Raw genomic sequence first — 16,522 nt, 5'->3', positions numbered from 1 at the left:
CCCTACTGTAGAGGTTTCAAGCTCCTATCTGCAGAAATGTGGAATTTTGTATTTTTTGCCAGAAGAAAGATCACGGTTATATATTTTTTGCTTGTTTTTTTTTCCCCAGGGGTGATCGTATCGACCCAGTATTCCTAAAATATCGTGGGAGGGCTCATTATAACGGAAATTATAAGTAGTAGTGCCCTTTTGAAGTGACCAAAAAAATGGAGGGCACCTAGGCCCCCTCCCACGCTCATTTTTTTCCCAAAGTCACCCGATCAAAATTTTGAGATAGCCGTTTTGTTCAGCATGGTCGAAAATATGATAACTATGTCTTTTAGGATGACTTAATCCCCCATATTCCCCGGGTGGAGGGCTGAAAGTTATGAACTTTACCCAATGTTAACATATAGTATTGGTTATTGGGAAGTATACAGACGTTTTCAGGGGGATTTTTTTCTGGTAGTGGGGGGGATGGGTCTGGGGTTATGTGGGAGGATCTTTACATGGAGGAAGTTTTCACGTGGGAAGAAACATTGCTATGAAGGGGGCGCCGGATTTCCCAGCATTATTTAAAAAAAGATCAGAAATTATGTAAAAAAAAACAACTAGTTTTTCAACTGAAAGTAAGGAGCAACATCAAAACTTAAAACGAACAGAAAATATTACGTATATGATTGGGTTCACCCCCTAGTCAATATCTCGCTTTTTAAGCCAAAGACTTTTTAGTACTTTAATAAGAGCTATTTTTTATAAATAACTGCCTTTGTTATTAAGGGTTCATTTTTAAAGAATTGGAACAAAATTCGAACTTTAGCTTAAAGAGTGAGGTATTGACTAGGGAGCGAACCCCCTGATATAGTTATTGAAAATATATGAATATAGAAGTTCGTTACCTAAGTTAATTCGTAAGTTACGTATATTTACTACTAACAGAAAACGTTCGTAAATAGAATTAAACAACGTTCGAGAAAGCCATTTAACCAAATAAAAGTAAAATTAATATGCAAATTTGGTGTTGATTATTCATGTACGGTGAGCCAAAATCAAAACCTGCATTTATTCAAAGACATTCAAAAATTAAATAAAAAAAAAACATGTTTTTGTAACGGAAAGTAAGGACCGACGTTAAAACTTAAAACGAACAGAAATTATTCCGTATATGACAGGGGCTGTCCCTTCCTCAACGCCTCGCTCTTTACGCTTAAGTTTGACTTTCCCACAACTCTTTTTTTTTAAACAATAAAAAACTTTAGTGTAAAGAGCGAGGTGTTGAGGAGGGGACAACCCCTTTTATATACGGAATAATTTCTGTGCGTTTTATGTTTTAACGTCGGTCCTTACTTTTCGTTAAAAAAACTTGTTTTTTTCAATCCGATAATCCGGTGCCTATTTTTCGTTTTTTATCGGAAGATTTTACTTCAGTTCAGTTCAGTTCATTTTATTTAACATCAAAATACATTTAACAAATATGCCTATACCCGCCCCAAGAAAGATACCAAAAAGCACTTGCGACTGGGCGGGTACATACAACTCATTTACAAATTAATGATTAACTATAAATAAATAAATAAAATATATAAATAAAATAAATTAAAAAAACCAAAGTAAAAAATAAATAAGAATAATAATAAAAAAACAAAAAAAAATCAATCTCTCATCAATTCATTTAATAATAATAATAGTAAAGATAAAAAAACTATGAACCTTGACCTAACAAATATTTTTTCAATTTATTTTTAAATAACCCCAGGTGCTCAGCCACCCGAATTCTCTCCGGAATAGAGTTCCAAGCATTAGGTCCTGAAAATCTAGTATGGACGCCGGCCCTGGTTCCACTTCTATTCGGAACAATGAAATCACTAGCATGACGAGTTTCATAATGGTGCAGAGACCTATTGTCATTAAAATAACCACGAAAAACCTCTGGACTAACATCATTCCAGCATTGATAAGCAAAAATTCCTATTTGGTAGTCTCGTAGCTGTCCTACATTCAACACTTGCAACTTGTTGAAGCAAGCTGAAGTGTTATTTACACCTTCAACATACCCACCAATAAGACGCATCGCTCTATTTTGAAGAGTGAACACGTTTAAAATTCACATAAAAATTACTTGCCCATAACATACGAAGCATACAGCCATACGAAGCATATGGGTGGATCAAAGCATGGTATAAAAGCAATAAAACTCTCTGAGGTTTATAATACTCTTTTTTTTATAATAGTGAGCTGATAAACTTGATGAGGGATTTCGAATCTGATTTGAGTTGTTCAAAACTAAGATCATCTTCAGTTCAAAAATTACCAGTTAACAAAATCGCCATTAAGATGCCATAATTTTATAATTTCTCATCATATGTAATTGCTAGTAGCTTCTAATTGCTTAGGGTATATAATAAAATTAGGATAATAATAAAGGTAAGCTACACTGACATAAATATGAATAGAAAGAATATTTACTTGAATAGAAAGTAGGTCTGGTAAAAATATCCGATATGTCTTTTCAATTATATACTTTTTACATTTCATTGGTAATTCAGCTAAAAGTTCAAATATCAAAAATTGAAATAAAAATTCAAAATACCAAAACGACACTGATACATGATTTCAAATTTTTATAGATTATGACTGAGTAGAAAGATTTCGATTGGGAGTTTCTTTTAAATAAATACAATGATTTTATATCAATCCCGTAAATGAAAGATTTGCACTTTTGTCACTCGAAGCCTGTTCAGCTGCTGTTCATTTTTCAATGTTAGTTGAAATAAACTCAACCGATTATTTATAATTTTTGAGATTTTGCCTTAAGTAACTTTATTGACTCGTAAAATTCACAAGGGCATCTATAAAAGTAGTGTAAGAAATTGTTGGCTGCCATAGAACTGTAAATAATATCTTTTGAAGCCAATTTGGCTAAGTCCATTTTATAGCAGTTGCTTCGCAGTGACAAATGCTCGTTGCAATACGTAATCTGAGATTGTTCTAAAGATAGAGGATTAGATAGACATAGGGACATGAGCATCAATTTGTTTAGGGGGGGGGAGAATTGGATGCGTAGTTTGAATGAATAAGGTTCTAACCACGTAAATTCTTAATTTTTTTTAATTTTTCAAAAATTTCTAATGGCTAATTCTCATACTGGTTCCCACATTCAAGGAATTCATCTGCTTCTTCCACATTTACATTTAATTATGTATGATCTCTGTAGCTTTCTTTTTAGGTTTTGACGATGATACTTATAACATATAATTTGTTCTTGCAATTCACCTATTTTTTATATTTTGTGTTCGTTAGTTTGAACAGTCACACACTTAATCTACTGATTTCATGTATTTTACGTGGACCGTAATCTGGGGTCACATTCGTCTGCCGTTTCTGAAATCTCGATAAATTTACTATTTTTGCTACAATTTCCCTATATTTTCCCTGAATTTAATATTTTTTTCAAATTCTATTCGTTCACATTAAGTTGAGCTTTGAAATTTATTTTTGCGTACATGCCTAACGTATCTGTTTGCTTGTTTGTATTTCTTGCTTTATTTGTTTCTTAAAGGTTTTTTAAAAATATTTTTCAAAATTCTTAGAATTAAAGCAGCGTGTCCTTGGTTAAATTCGGTGAAATCTCGATAAATTTACGATTTTCGCTACAATTTCCCTATATTTTCCCCTGAATTTAATATTTTTTTCAAATTCTATTCGTTCACATTAAGTTGAGCTTTGAAATTTATTTTTGCGTACATGCCTGACGTATCTGTTTGCTTGTTTGTATTTCTTGCTTTATTTGTTTCTTAAAGGTTTTTTAAAAATATTTTTCAAAATTCTTAGAATTAAAGCAGCGTGTCCTTGGTTAAATTCGGTGAAATCTCGATAAATTTACGATTTTCGCTACAATTTCCCTATATTTTCCCCTGAATTTAATATTTTTTTCAAATTCTATTCGTTCACATTAAGTTGAGCTTTGAAATTTATTTTTGCGTACATGCCTGACGTATCTGTTTGCTTGTTTGTATTTCTTGCTTTATTTGTTTCTTAAAGGTTTTTTAAAAATATTTTTCAAAATTCTTAGAATTAAAGCAGCGTGTCCTTGGTTAAATTCGGTGAAATCTCGATAAATTTACGATTTTCGCTACAATTTCCCTATATTTTCCCTGAATTTAATATTTTTTTCAAATTCTATTCGTTCACATTAAGTTGAGCTTTGAAATTTATTTTTGCGTACATGCCTGACGTATCTGTTTGCTTGTTTGTATTTCTTGCTTTATTTGTTTCTTAAAGGTTTTTTAAAAATATTTTTCAAAATTCTTAGAATTAAAGCAGCGTGTCCTTGGTTAAATTCGGTGAAATCTCGATAAATTTACGATTTTCGCTACAATTTCCCTATATTTTCCCCTGAATTTAATATTTTTTTCAAATTCTTCTCCTTCACATTAAGTTGAGCTTTGAAATTTATTTCTGCGTACATGCCTGACGTATCTGTTTGCTTGTTTGTATTTCTTGCTTTATTTGTTTCTTACAGGTTTTTTACAAATATTTTTCAAAATTTTTAGAATCTAAGCAGCGTGTCCTTGGTTAAATTCTCCATTTATTTTCAGATTAAAGATACTACGCGTCAACTTGAAGATTTCCGACAATCACTAAAAACTGCTGAGTCGGAATTAATCAAACTTCGAAAAGAGAAATCGGCTCTAGAATGCGCAAAGCCTTTTGCATCTACGCCCGTCTCAGGGATCTCTTATCCATCTCCTGACCAATTACGTTTAGAGATGAAGCTGGTACAGAAAGAAGCTGAAGTTGAAGTTCTGCGGCATGAAGTTAGTAACCTTAAAGCAAAACTGGGAACTGTTGCGAGAAATGATATGGATGGATCAATTGAAGAGCTTCGAGACTCACGGCATTTGTCCCTGGTTGAACCACCAACGAGAGATGGTGTCGAGCACACTGTTATTGAAAAGGTAATTTTCAATTTTGAGTTTAAGTTGCTATGCTGAAAGCATCCAGTTGGTAGTTTCTATAATTCCTATTTCAAACATGTTTTATAGCCTCAAATATCTGCTTTTATTCATTTCCCCCCCCCCCACTTTTTTTGGGGTAGTAAGTGACGCTTAAGTAAAAGTTACAATAATTTACTAAAATGTGCTGAAATATTGTCTGTTTTTAGGATTCAGGGTATAAAATGGATTTATTTTTTGGAATTAACATAAAAAAGCTAACTCTTTAAATTCCTTTTTTTTCTGTTACTGTTGGCTGGGGCTTCCCAATACCTAGTTTGTTCCCCCGAAATGTTTGAGACATATTGTATGACTTTGAATGACCTTACATAGTTCTTAAAATCACTTCGCTCTTTGTTTTTAGTATGGAAAGGCAGTGTTGTTTTCGGCCTTGTTCGCTTCGCTCGAAAAAGCCATGGGCGCAGTTTGAGAATACCCAGGATACCCTTATTAATAGATATTAATAGATAGACCCTTATTAATAGATAGACAAGATACTTGCAATTCTGACCGATGTCTTTGGTGCACAGTGTTCTACTTCTTTTCTAATATTCTAAGTGACCTTACACAAGTTCAGCAACTCCAGGGGAATAGTTTAGATTAATTTTCCCTTTTGTCAGCATCATTAGTAATAGCAGAATATTTAAAGTTAAAATAGTTGTAAAATAAATAATAATGTAACATAATGAGAAGAAAAATCATGTTTGTTTAAAGAAATCCTGTTTTTTTGTGCATTGGTCATAAAAATTTGTTTAAGTTTATTTTCTTTTTGTTTGTGTCAAACTTCGGCTGATTAAAATTAAAATTCTTACTTTTACTTAGAAGTCAGACGAAAGTTTGTCCATGGATTGATAATATAATAAATCACTACATCTCTTGCTTTGTTTGGTAATTTGAAATAAAGCCCATGCCTTTTCTTGGCATCTGCACGCGCCCTTTGGGCCTTTCGTTTTGATAAGAATGGCTTAAATTAATTATAAAATTTGTGCTTACCCTGACTATTGTGACGAAAAGAGAGACTAATGGTCAATTTTGGGCCCTAAAACTGAAGATTCTTTTTATTGACTGCTATTTTTATTATATTAAGGGAAACAGATTTAGTATGACATTGGAAGAATAATGTCATATTGACAATGTCAATATGACATTGTCAATGCAAAAGGTGCATATAGCTGTTGGTTGAATTAAAAAGTTTTTTTTTTTTTTTTTTTTTTTTTTTTTTTTTTTTACGCTCAAAATCTTGGAATTTATCGTGCTTCACGCTCAGAATGCATCAGCAATTATCTGTTAGAAAACATGAGTGAGTGAAATTCTTAGTAACAATTTTTATTAACAATTTACTAAGGATATTAGCGATTTGAGCGATTTGATGACCTCGGAAAAATCGCTGTAAAACACTAAATTTGTCCACAGTTATTTAATCAATTAAGAAAATTCGCCAGTGTCGATTTTTTTTTCTAATTTGACGATCAAATCTTTAAATTTGTTGAACATTCTGAATTTTCTGTTAGACCACACAATTTTCTGTGAAATTGTTACTAAAAACTTATAGCTAGGACCGCCAAAAGACTAGACAAAGTAATTTTTTTTTTTTTAGTCTGTCCTAGACGAGTCACTACCTTACCTCAAATCACCTAAAGAGTCTTCGGACCAAATTGAAGTCGACGATGGTAAATCATGTAATGCCCTTACAGAGCTCCAGCTCAGGTATCAGAGAAAACAGGAACAGTGTGATTATGCTGAAAAAGAGTGTGATCTCTTGAGAGAGACTGTTCACGACATACAAAACGAGCTGCGTGATGCGCTAAGAAAGATAGGCGACCAAGATAGGCTCGTATCCGCTCTTCAATCGTCAAAAGTAAGATTTTTACTTTTTCATGATGTATTCCAATTTATCCAACTTTTTTTCTCTTTTATTTACAAATATTATATTTTTATTACAAAGCCAAGTGGTTACTTCTTGTTTTCATTAACGTATCAGCCAATTTGGCTACTAGTTTTTACTAGTAACCAATTTGGCTATTAGTTTTCATTAACTAGTTGCCAATTTGGCTACTAGTTTTCATTAACGTTGAGGTGAATCTTGTACGTGGTTTTGGTAAGTCCACACTGTTTTGTCTAACGCTTGAGGAATTGACTTGAAACTTTCAGGATTGCTTGATTTTTTTTTAGAAGAATGAGGGTAAAGAGCAAGACCGTATCCAGGGAGGGTAGGTGTTTGACCCTCCCCCCTCCCCGAAATGCTTGTCCGACCCGTAAAAACGTAACAGAAATGCTTATAAACAAATGTTTGATGCGTTTGAAAGTTTTTTCTACCCCCTCCCCCCCCAAGAAAAATCCCTCCGAAAAGAAATCCTGCTAACGGCCCTGGTAAGGAGAGATACTAATGAACAAAAATGCATTGATCGTTGTTGGGCTAGGGAGTGAGTCGAAACAAGAAGGTGACTTCGAATTCCTGCTGGAGGGACTAGAAAATAGCTCAGGCTTTGTAAGAACAAACTCGATAGAGTGTTTGCCTAGACCCCGAACTATTCCGTAATTGAAGAGGTGACTCAATTTTTATGCCTTAACCTGTCTCAAATTCTGATTTGAGATGAAGTAAAACTGGTTCTTACTTGGTCTTTCACAATTTTTTAGACAAATATTTTTTGACTGTTACACCTCTAAGGTGAATATGTCTTAGAACCTAATTTTTCTTATTGCTATGTGTTTTATTTATTAAATGATTCATTGTCTGAGCCTCGTTGGTCTAAAGCTTCCATGGATCCATACATTTAAAAGACTGCAATTATTTTCTTTTTGTAAATGAATTGTTTTAGAAATAAACAGTTCTGGAATAATTTTATCTTTGAGTCTTTCCTGAGAAATTCATTCACCGGGTAGGGGACGTGGGTGCCGGCAGGGGGTGGCAGGGGGTCAAGCCCCCCCCCCCCCGCCATCCGGAAATTTGAGACTATAAAGTAATTATAAGGAAAGAGAGCAGAATAGGGAAAAACCATGGAAAAAATGTGTGTTTCCCCATTGTTGGCTGGCTGCCAATAGATTTTGACCCTTAATAAGGAAAATACAAGTTCTAATTTGTGACTGAGTGCCCCTTACTTGTTTTCCAGAAACCTTTTTGCTATTTGATTTGGTTCGAGCAACAGAAAAATCAAATTGTTCATAGTAACGAATGGTAAGTAAATAACGATCCTTGTCAATAACGAAAGTATAAGAGCCTAAATATTGACTGATATGATGTATCTAATAAAGGGATTTTCAATAAGACCGCTCACTTTCCTGGGGGTATTTCCCTTTTTTGAAAAACCAGGCAAATTTTCGCAAATTTTTTAGTTTTGGGTGGGTAACAATAAACTAAAATAATTTTATATATTTAGGATCAGCATAAAAAGCCAATACTATCGGTCTAGCAATCGTCAAGAGAATTCCATTTTTAGTTTTGGTGAATATTGAACCATGCCACTTTTTCTTCCAGTTTTTTATCACAAACTATTTGATAAGATTGTCCTGTGACAAAATGTTTTTTGAGCCTGTTCATTTTATTTAGTTGAATAGACTAATAAAAATAAAAGAGGGTCAATTTGACAGCTGAATAGTAAGTTTAAATTTAGTTTTTCTTTCGCTATTCTGTAATTTTTTTTTTAAATGTCTGAATATATAAGGGATTTAAGTTCGGGACTGAGAATTGTCCTGTTATGAAAGAGGTACATTTCACATGGCCGGTATAAAATCAAGACGTGATATCTATGCAGGCAGGATGATTTTTGAGTATCTCTACTCTTTCTGTAACTATTCTAAGGAGTAGAAAATTACATAAAGACAAGTCTACATCTGTTATAATCTACGGAAGCAATAAATCTTCCTGTAATTTTGGTTTGAATCTGATTTTATGTTAAGATTAAATGCATAATAATTAAATATATTATTAATTGAAAAGTGATCCCTTTGCCAGGAATCCTTGTTGTTTAAAATTTACTGTATTTTGTCCCATTTTGCACGCAATTTAATTGTTCTTTTTATTTGAGAGTTTTTTCCCAAAAGTATTCAAAAATAAACTTATTCCTACAAAAAAATATCCTGAAATATATTAACTGTCACCCAACCACCACTGCTATTTTGGGGTCTCCCCCTCCCCCCTTTGAAAATGTTCTTCCGGCGCCCTTGGTGGGGGATTGAGTTGTTGAAATTATTAAAGCAAAAAAAAAGTAAAAAGAAGTAGGCAAATTATATGGCAATTATATTTTAGTATAAGTCGAGTATTTAAATTATCGAATTATCGAGTATTTTAATACCTAATTTATAGTGTTTAAATATTTAATTTATATTATAGAATATAAATATAGCATAAAATAATAAATATCAAGTGTTTGGCACATATGGCACCATATGGTGCTCTGAGATGTACACCAGGGGGCTGAAAGTAGGTGGCCTCTCCCAAAAATAACCGTTGAAGTTCAGAGTTCAGAAATTAAATGGTATGTTTTACTTTTTATTTTTCATGAGAAGCTGCTTCTAAAAAGTGACTCCAGTGAAATACGACAAGATGTCATTTCACAATTTTCTCTCCTGATACAATTAATAATGATTAGGATCAATATCCCAGAAATCAGTAAAAGGTTTGTCTCTAGTTGAAGCGTAGATAGGTTCGAATATAGTTAGTTTAAAGAAAATAGTTTATACATAAACCGAACTTATTGTGTTGTTATGAGACTTAATCCTGACAAAGACTTCCATTGTATCCCCCCTCGTTTACCCCCCCCCCGGAATATACCTCCGAAAAATACCCCCCCCTGCAGAAAATACTCCCCGTGGAATATACCCCCCCCCCGAAAATACCCCCGTGCTTTTAAAAAGGGACGCCAGAGAAATACGATAAAATGCCATTTACCAATTCTCTCTCCTGGTAGAATTAATAATGATTAGGATCAATATTCTAGAAATATATTAAAAAGGTTTGTGTCTAGTTGAGGGGTAGAGGGATTCGTATATTGTTAGTTTAAAGAAAAATAGTTTAAACGTAAAACGCACTTATTGTGTTATTATGAAACTAAACCCTGACAAATACTCTCATTGTATATTCATATGTCGTGATTATTTAGTAATTTCCGAATTGTCGACAATCTAGCTTTTTTTAGTATTAACGTTTTCTTGGATGAGGGACTTTTATAGCTTTCTTACTCGTGGGATCATGATTTGTGTGAGATCAATATATGTGGTTTGATAGTGTAAGATTTGTCACATCTGCTACACACTCAGTAAGTGTCTTTTGTTAATACAAATATTTGTCAAGAAGAGGTTTGTCTGTAGTTAAAGGATAGATAGATTCGAATACAATTAGTTTTAAATTCGTAGTTTTAACACAAAACGCAATTATTGTGTTACTCATAAGACTAAATTCTGACAAGTATTTTCGTTATATATTCACATATAATGTACATGTGAATTGGTGACAGTTTCATTTTTTCTGCATTAATAGGTTCTTTTGAAAGCAGGACTTTTTATTAGCTTCCTTGCTCTGGGATCATGATTTATGTGAGATTTGTTTATGTGGTTCGATACTGTAGCATTTGTCAAATATGCTGCCCAATCAGTAGGTCTGAGTGAAGCACATTTTTGTTTTGTTTTTGATAGTTAAACCAGAAATGAAGATGAATCCGAATAAAATATGCTCATTGTGTCTTAATGAGGCTAAATCTAAGCAGCAGTTTTATATATATATATATATATATATATATATATATATATATATATATATATATATATATATATATATATATATATATATATATATATATATATACTTCAGACATTTGCATTGATTTGTTTTTATCAATAAACTCATAGTTGTAAAAAATCCCGAAGCGTATAACACTACATTTTGTTCCATTTTTCTATTTCTAATTCTCGTGAAATTTCAGTATCAAGTGACAGGATTTTAAATAGCAAAAATAACAAACTGATAGGAAGTTGCAAAACATATCCATATACTTTACCCATATTATGGTTGTAATTACGGTTCAAACATTAAAACAAAACATGTAGCAATATTAATTATAAACATGTCGTTGTAAAAGATTGGTGGAATATCATATCATTTAAAATAAATTTGAAAATGTATAAGAAACTAACAAAATTTATAACAATATTAGTAAAAAGAAGCTTTGTTAGAAATAACCACGGTAGTTAGATTGCTACAAGTGACATCTGTTTAGATTACTGAACCTTCAAAAATTTTAAGACCTTCCTGTGAAAAACGGATTTAGTGGTGGATCCAAGAGGCCCCCCCCCCTCTTGCGTGTATAAAGTTTAAGTTTATGCAGTTTTACTTACCTACTGACACATTATTTTTGGCTGGGCTATAATCTTTTGCTTAGTGATACAAGAATATGTCAGAAAAAAATGGTATCGGAACACCTTAAAAAAAAAGTCAAAAGAGGACGAGAAATCCCCACTAAAAACGAAAAAAAAACCCTCGCCTCCATCGCTAAAATAGTGGATTCGTGACTGAGTATATTTTGGCCATATAAAATACCGCTTTTTTCTGTTTATTGTTGTTTCAAATGCAATGTTCCTAGCATTTCCTGTGCAGGTACAAACTTTAATTAATCAGTCTGCAATTGCAGCAGCAATTTAAAATCAGCAACTACCGACAGAAGTTGCAGTTCGTAACATCAACTGCAACATCCAATTGCGATTGCTCAACCACTTTTCCCAGAGAATATGTGGCGGTTTTAAACAGCCGCTCTTTTTTATTTTTGTATTAAATTATATTTGTAGGCCGAACATGTAGTTCTGGAGAATCAGTTGGGAGTTTCCTTGTAGTAAAGTTTCATTATTAAGTACTCTATTCGATAAGACTAAGTGTTGCTCTTAATTTTAGAAAACTCTCGTCGAAGAGCTTTCGAAAATCAAGACTGCTTCGAAACCCGGAGCTGATGAAGATCTAAAAGGTCGTCTTAAAACATTGCAAGAAGACTACGACAATCTTATCATTGCCCGGGATTCTCTGATGTCCGATGTTAACAAGCTCAAATCAGATCTAACCTATTACGAGGAATCTCTTCTTAAAGCTGAAAGTGAGCAAAAGGCTTCTCTAAACAAAATAGAAGAACTGGGGGGATTAGTAGGATCACTTCGGCGGGAATTAAAGGAGAAGACTATAGCCAAAGAGGAGCTACACAAGGACCTATTTCAGGTTCAGAAGATGGCAAGTGAAGCACAATTACATTTAGAGGAAGCAAATGAAAAGATGCAGTCGGAACTTGAACGAGCTTCATATATAGTTAATTCTATCAAAGAAGAAAATTTCAAACTGGAGAAAGCTTTGTCAAATATTAGAAAAGCTTATGACAGGACACAAAAAGAGAGAAATGAATTATTTATTGAAAATGATAAGCTTAATAAAGCTGTTGTCAATTTGGAAAATTCTTCATCAACTTTAAATGAACAGTTTTCGGCGCAAACCACTGAACTAGCTGATTTACGAAAGCAATATTTATCTGTGTATAAACACCAAGAAAGAGTAATGGAAAGACTAAAAGAAGAAGAAAAAGGGGTGCTACAAGCTCAAAATGAAAACAAGTTTTTAAATATGAAATTAAATGAGGTAAATAACAGTGTTGAAACCCTAAAAGAAAAGAATTCGTATTTGAATCAAAACCTGCTCAGTGTTCGGCAAACTGTTAAAGACCTCACTGAAGAAAATGAACGTCTGCAAAGGCAGATAATAGACATGAGGAATGAACTAGATAATGATGTGATGAAAGCATCAGTTGATGATTTATTTGACAAAGTAGAAGACGAATTGGGTCAAACTGTAAGATATGATCAGTCAGTATTAGTCTATGTGCAAAATCTAAATTCACCTAATTTGCTGCCTACACCAGAATGGAGTTGTGATGAAGCTGCCTCTGCAGGTAAGTTTTTCTTGCTATTGTTCCTAGCCCTCCTTCCCTCTCGCTCTCTATTTTCAAATATCAACATTGTTTTTTTTAACTTTTGACATTGTCTTATAGAAAAACATAAAGAAAAAAAAATTGAACAAAATATCTTCTTGAAAAAGTAACAGTTCTATATTCTTACTGATTTATACAAACTGATGAATCGTCGCTGAAAGGACACACTTGGTGTCTGGTTGCTTCTCAATATTCAGTTTTTCTGGTATATAATTTCTATGTGTTATTACTGTCTTCCCATAGAGAGAGAGAGGGGGGGGGGGTCTTCCCTCCAAAGATTTTGAATTCGGTATTTGAAAGGAAAAATGAGCATCAACTGCTATCTGTTAGAGAAAATGAAACGTTGAACATCTAAAAAATTTAACGTTTCAATTATCTGGAAGAGGAAAATTTATCACCTTCCTTCTCTCTTACTCCCTATTCTTAAATATCGGTATAACATTTAACGTTATGAGAGGAAAAAATTCATCGGTCTCCTTCTCTGATTAAGTTAAATTTGAAAAAAAATTTTCTCCTTCGGTTCATTTAACTTCACAATTTTATCTGTTCAATTATCTGAAAAAGAAAAATCCGTCACCTTCTTTTTTTTTCTCAGTCTCGATTCTCAAATATCGATGTAACATTATATTGTTATAAGACCGTTTAACTTCTAAAATTCAATGTTTCAATGACCTGGAAAAGGAAAATTCATCACCTTCCTTCTTTCTTACTCTCTATTCTCAAATATCAATGTAACGTTATATCGTTATAAGAGGAGAAAATTCGTCGCGTATTTTGTCTTATTACCAATGAAATATTAAAAATTATTGCCTCTTTCATTTCATTTAACAGTTTAATGACATGGAGACGAAAAATTCATCCTTCTCCTTCTCTTAATTCCGATGAAATATGTAAATTTATCGTCTCGTTCTTTTTATTTAACGTTTAAATTTAACGTTTCTGTGTTCTGGAAGAAAAAAATTTACCACTTTCCTTCTCGGTTACTCTCTATTCTCAAATGTTAGTACTGTATAAAGTTTGTAATGTTTAGATTATCCCGTAAGAAACTATGAAAAAAAATAAAATAAAATAAAATCTATTTAATTTTTATTAAACAAAATTTAATAAAATAACATTAAATAAAATAAATGACAAAAACTCAGCTCTATATTATTTCTAATTTATATGAACGGATGTATCATCACTGAACGGACAGACATAATGTTCCATTCAATCACAATATTCTATTCTTATTTTTTGTTTCTGCTATGTAATTTGGCTTTGTTGTTATCATGCCGTCCAAGAGAGGGATGGGGCTCCTCCTTCTGCTGATTTTCAAATTTTTGGGGTATAAAAGAAATGGAAGGAGTTCATATTCATGCCAGTGAGACAAATCAGTGTTGACCCTTTGAAAAATTTTACAATGATGTGGAATAGGTAAATTACTTCCCCACCTTGTTTATGCTCCTTCATTCTTCAAACTTCTTTCATCAAACTTCCTTTCTATCATACCTCAAACAGAATTCCATCAAGCAACCCTTCATCATGCTACCCCACGGGACAAAAAAGTTCTACGAAACCAAGACAACAAATGTAAAAAAGGAATTTTATATCAACATTATTTAAATGAGAACTATTTTTAGTTCATGGTCCTTTCTTAAAAAAAAAAAAAGTTATAACAAAAAGTCCTCGGAATTTGTGGTCCTCTGTTCCCAGTATGTAAATTCAGCATAGGAGATTGGTATTGTTCAGGATAAAATCACCCCCTTGCCGTCAGTTAATGGAGTAAAATGATAAAGTGCTGAAAGAAAGCATTGATTGTTGACCCTGTTGATGGCTGTTGATCCCTCCTGGGCATATCCTAAATAACACGTCAAATCTTAAATTTGGTTTCTTGAATCTTTGATTGTTAAATAGTCTCAAAATAAAAAATAGGGAAATCTGTGCGAGATATTTCTGTTTAACAATTGTTTGTGGGACACTGAATGTATGTTTTAGATAATGCAAGTGTACATAAAAACAAGGAAGGGAAATTTTAAAGGAATATAAACTTTTGACTATAGGAAAGAAACCTATACCCTCACATGTAGTTTACCTATTTTACGTAATTTACGTATTTTACCGGTATTTTACATATTTTACTGACATATTTACGACGCCTTGCAATGTTCAGAGCACAGAAGCGCGAAGAGGCTTGCAGAAAAAGTATTGAATGTGATTTTGTTTCGTGTATACTATAGCTGTGTTCCGCGGTTTAAAGGTCGTCTGTCTGATTTAGGTCTCTTGTTGTCAGAACGATAAAGTGTATAATCGTAAAAATAATTATAATTTTAAAATGGTGAAATATAATTTGAAATAAAATTACATTAGTTCTGTGAACTGTTAAAGACAGAAAGGACTATAAGCAGGATTCACATATAACAAACAAGAAAAAAATTAAATAGCCGAGAAAGATGAGGGTAATATGAGCCAGCGGACAAAAATGAAGCGAAAAGGATAGAGGCCGATATTTCGTCAGGGACTTCCGCCCAGCCGTCTTCAATGCTCAAAAAGAAGGAAACAAACCTTTTGAAGTAATCTTAACAGAGCAGAAGAAAGACTTAAACAACAAACCAAGCCAGAATAAATGAAAGACTATTCACCAATAAGATTGGGCAAGAATTATCTGCTTAGTGATTGACTTAGCTTCTATTGGCCTAATTTTCATTAAAAGTGTGGTATGATGATCTCAAGTTAAGCTGACGAAAAATTTTATTTAAATTCTTTAATTTTAAGTTATTGTAAATTGGGTTTATAGTAATAGGTACTTGTGTAGAAACCGGTAAGTGCGCGAGAGGTGAAGTTTCGTTAATGCTAATGAAATAAAACAAAATGGGATGAAAATATAATAGCTCAGAAACTAATTTGGGCTATATATTTACACATGGGGGGGGATAAAGCATAGCATATATTAAATACGTAACCTAACCTAACCCAACCTATGTACCTTTTAGTCCCCTTAAGCCCCCAAAACCTAGAGTTTAAATATAGTTTCCGGAGTGAGAAACCCTTTGTTTGTACCTCACTAGTTAGCGAAAACCTGTTTATCAATGTTATGTTTGACACTTCGATGCTGTCTTTTATCGCGCACTTACCGGTTTCTACAAAAGTACCTAGTAATATCTCCAGTATCTCTATTTAAAGCAAGCTCTCTATTTTTGGATTTTTTTAAACTTCAATTACCTTTTTAAAAGAATGTGGGAAGCCATTTGCTTCAAATATTAAAGTTGCCTCATCAAAAAGAACTACATGATCTGGATTTTCAACAATGTGGAGGGCCAAAGCATATTCAATATCCCATTTTTGTTTTAAATTCCACATCTCCGAGAAATCTTGTACTCATGCCGTCTTTTCCCCGGGAGCTGGCGTTTACCCTTCCCCCGGAAAATACCCCCACGGAATATTCCCCTTTCCCCATGGAAAATTCCTCCCTATTTCCCCCTTGGATTATTCCGGATTTTCATTATAAGGGAAATTGAAAATTCTACTCTCCTTTTTAAGTCACCGCAATCGTATTGTATTACCTAAGGGAGTGACGATGGGAGGGTGGAGGTTGAAATCGATATAATCCTTAGG

At 33.1% G+C, this 16,522-nt stretch overlaps 1 protein-coding gene across 5 annotated transcripts in view; it reads left to right on the top strand.

Annotated features, from left to right (window-relative positions):
* The window catches only part of LOC148956003 (uncharacterized), a 166,747-nt gene that overhangs the window by 99,729 nt on the left and 50,496 nt on the right, over positions 1 to 16,522 (top strand). For all 5 annotated transcript variants that reach the window (XM_089088828.1, XM_089088975.1, XM_089088900.1 and 2 more), the window contains 3 exons: positions 4,578 to 4,937; positions 6,571 to 6,831; positions 11,854 to 12,889. In XM_089088828.1, the coding sequence (XP_088944954.1) occupies positions 4,578 to 4,937; positions 6,571 to 6,831; positions 11,854 to 12,889 (1,657 nt within the window). The remainder of the gene's footprint in view (positions 1 to 4,577; positions 4,938 to 6,570; positions 6,832 to 11,853; positions 12,890 to 16,522) is intronic.

The sequence above is a fragment of the Artemia sp. Qi Xiang Cuo genome, chromosome 1 (genome assembly GCF_049724085.1).
Source record: "Artemia sp. Qi Xiang Cuo chromosome 1, ASM4972408v1, whole genome shotgun sequence".
In the NCBI taxonomy this organism is placed as follows: domain Eukaryota; kingdom Metazoa; phylum Arthropoda; class Branchiopoda; order Anostraca; family Artemiidae; genus Artemia; species Artemia sp. Qi Xiang Cuo.
Note: the sequence above shows the minus strand (reverse complement) of the source record. Positions and strands in the feature narration are given on the sequence as shown.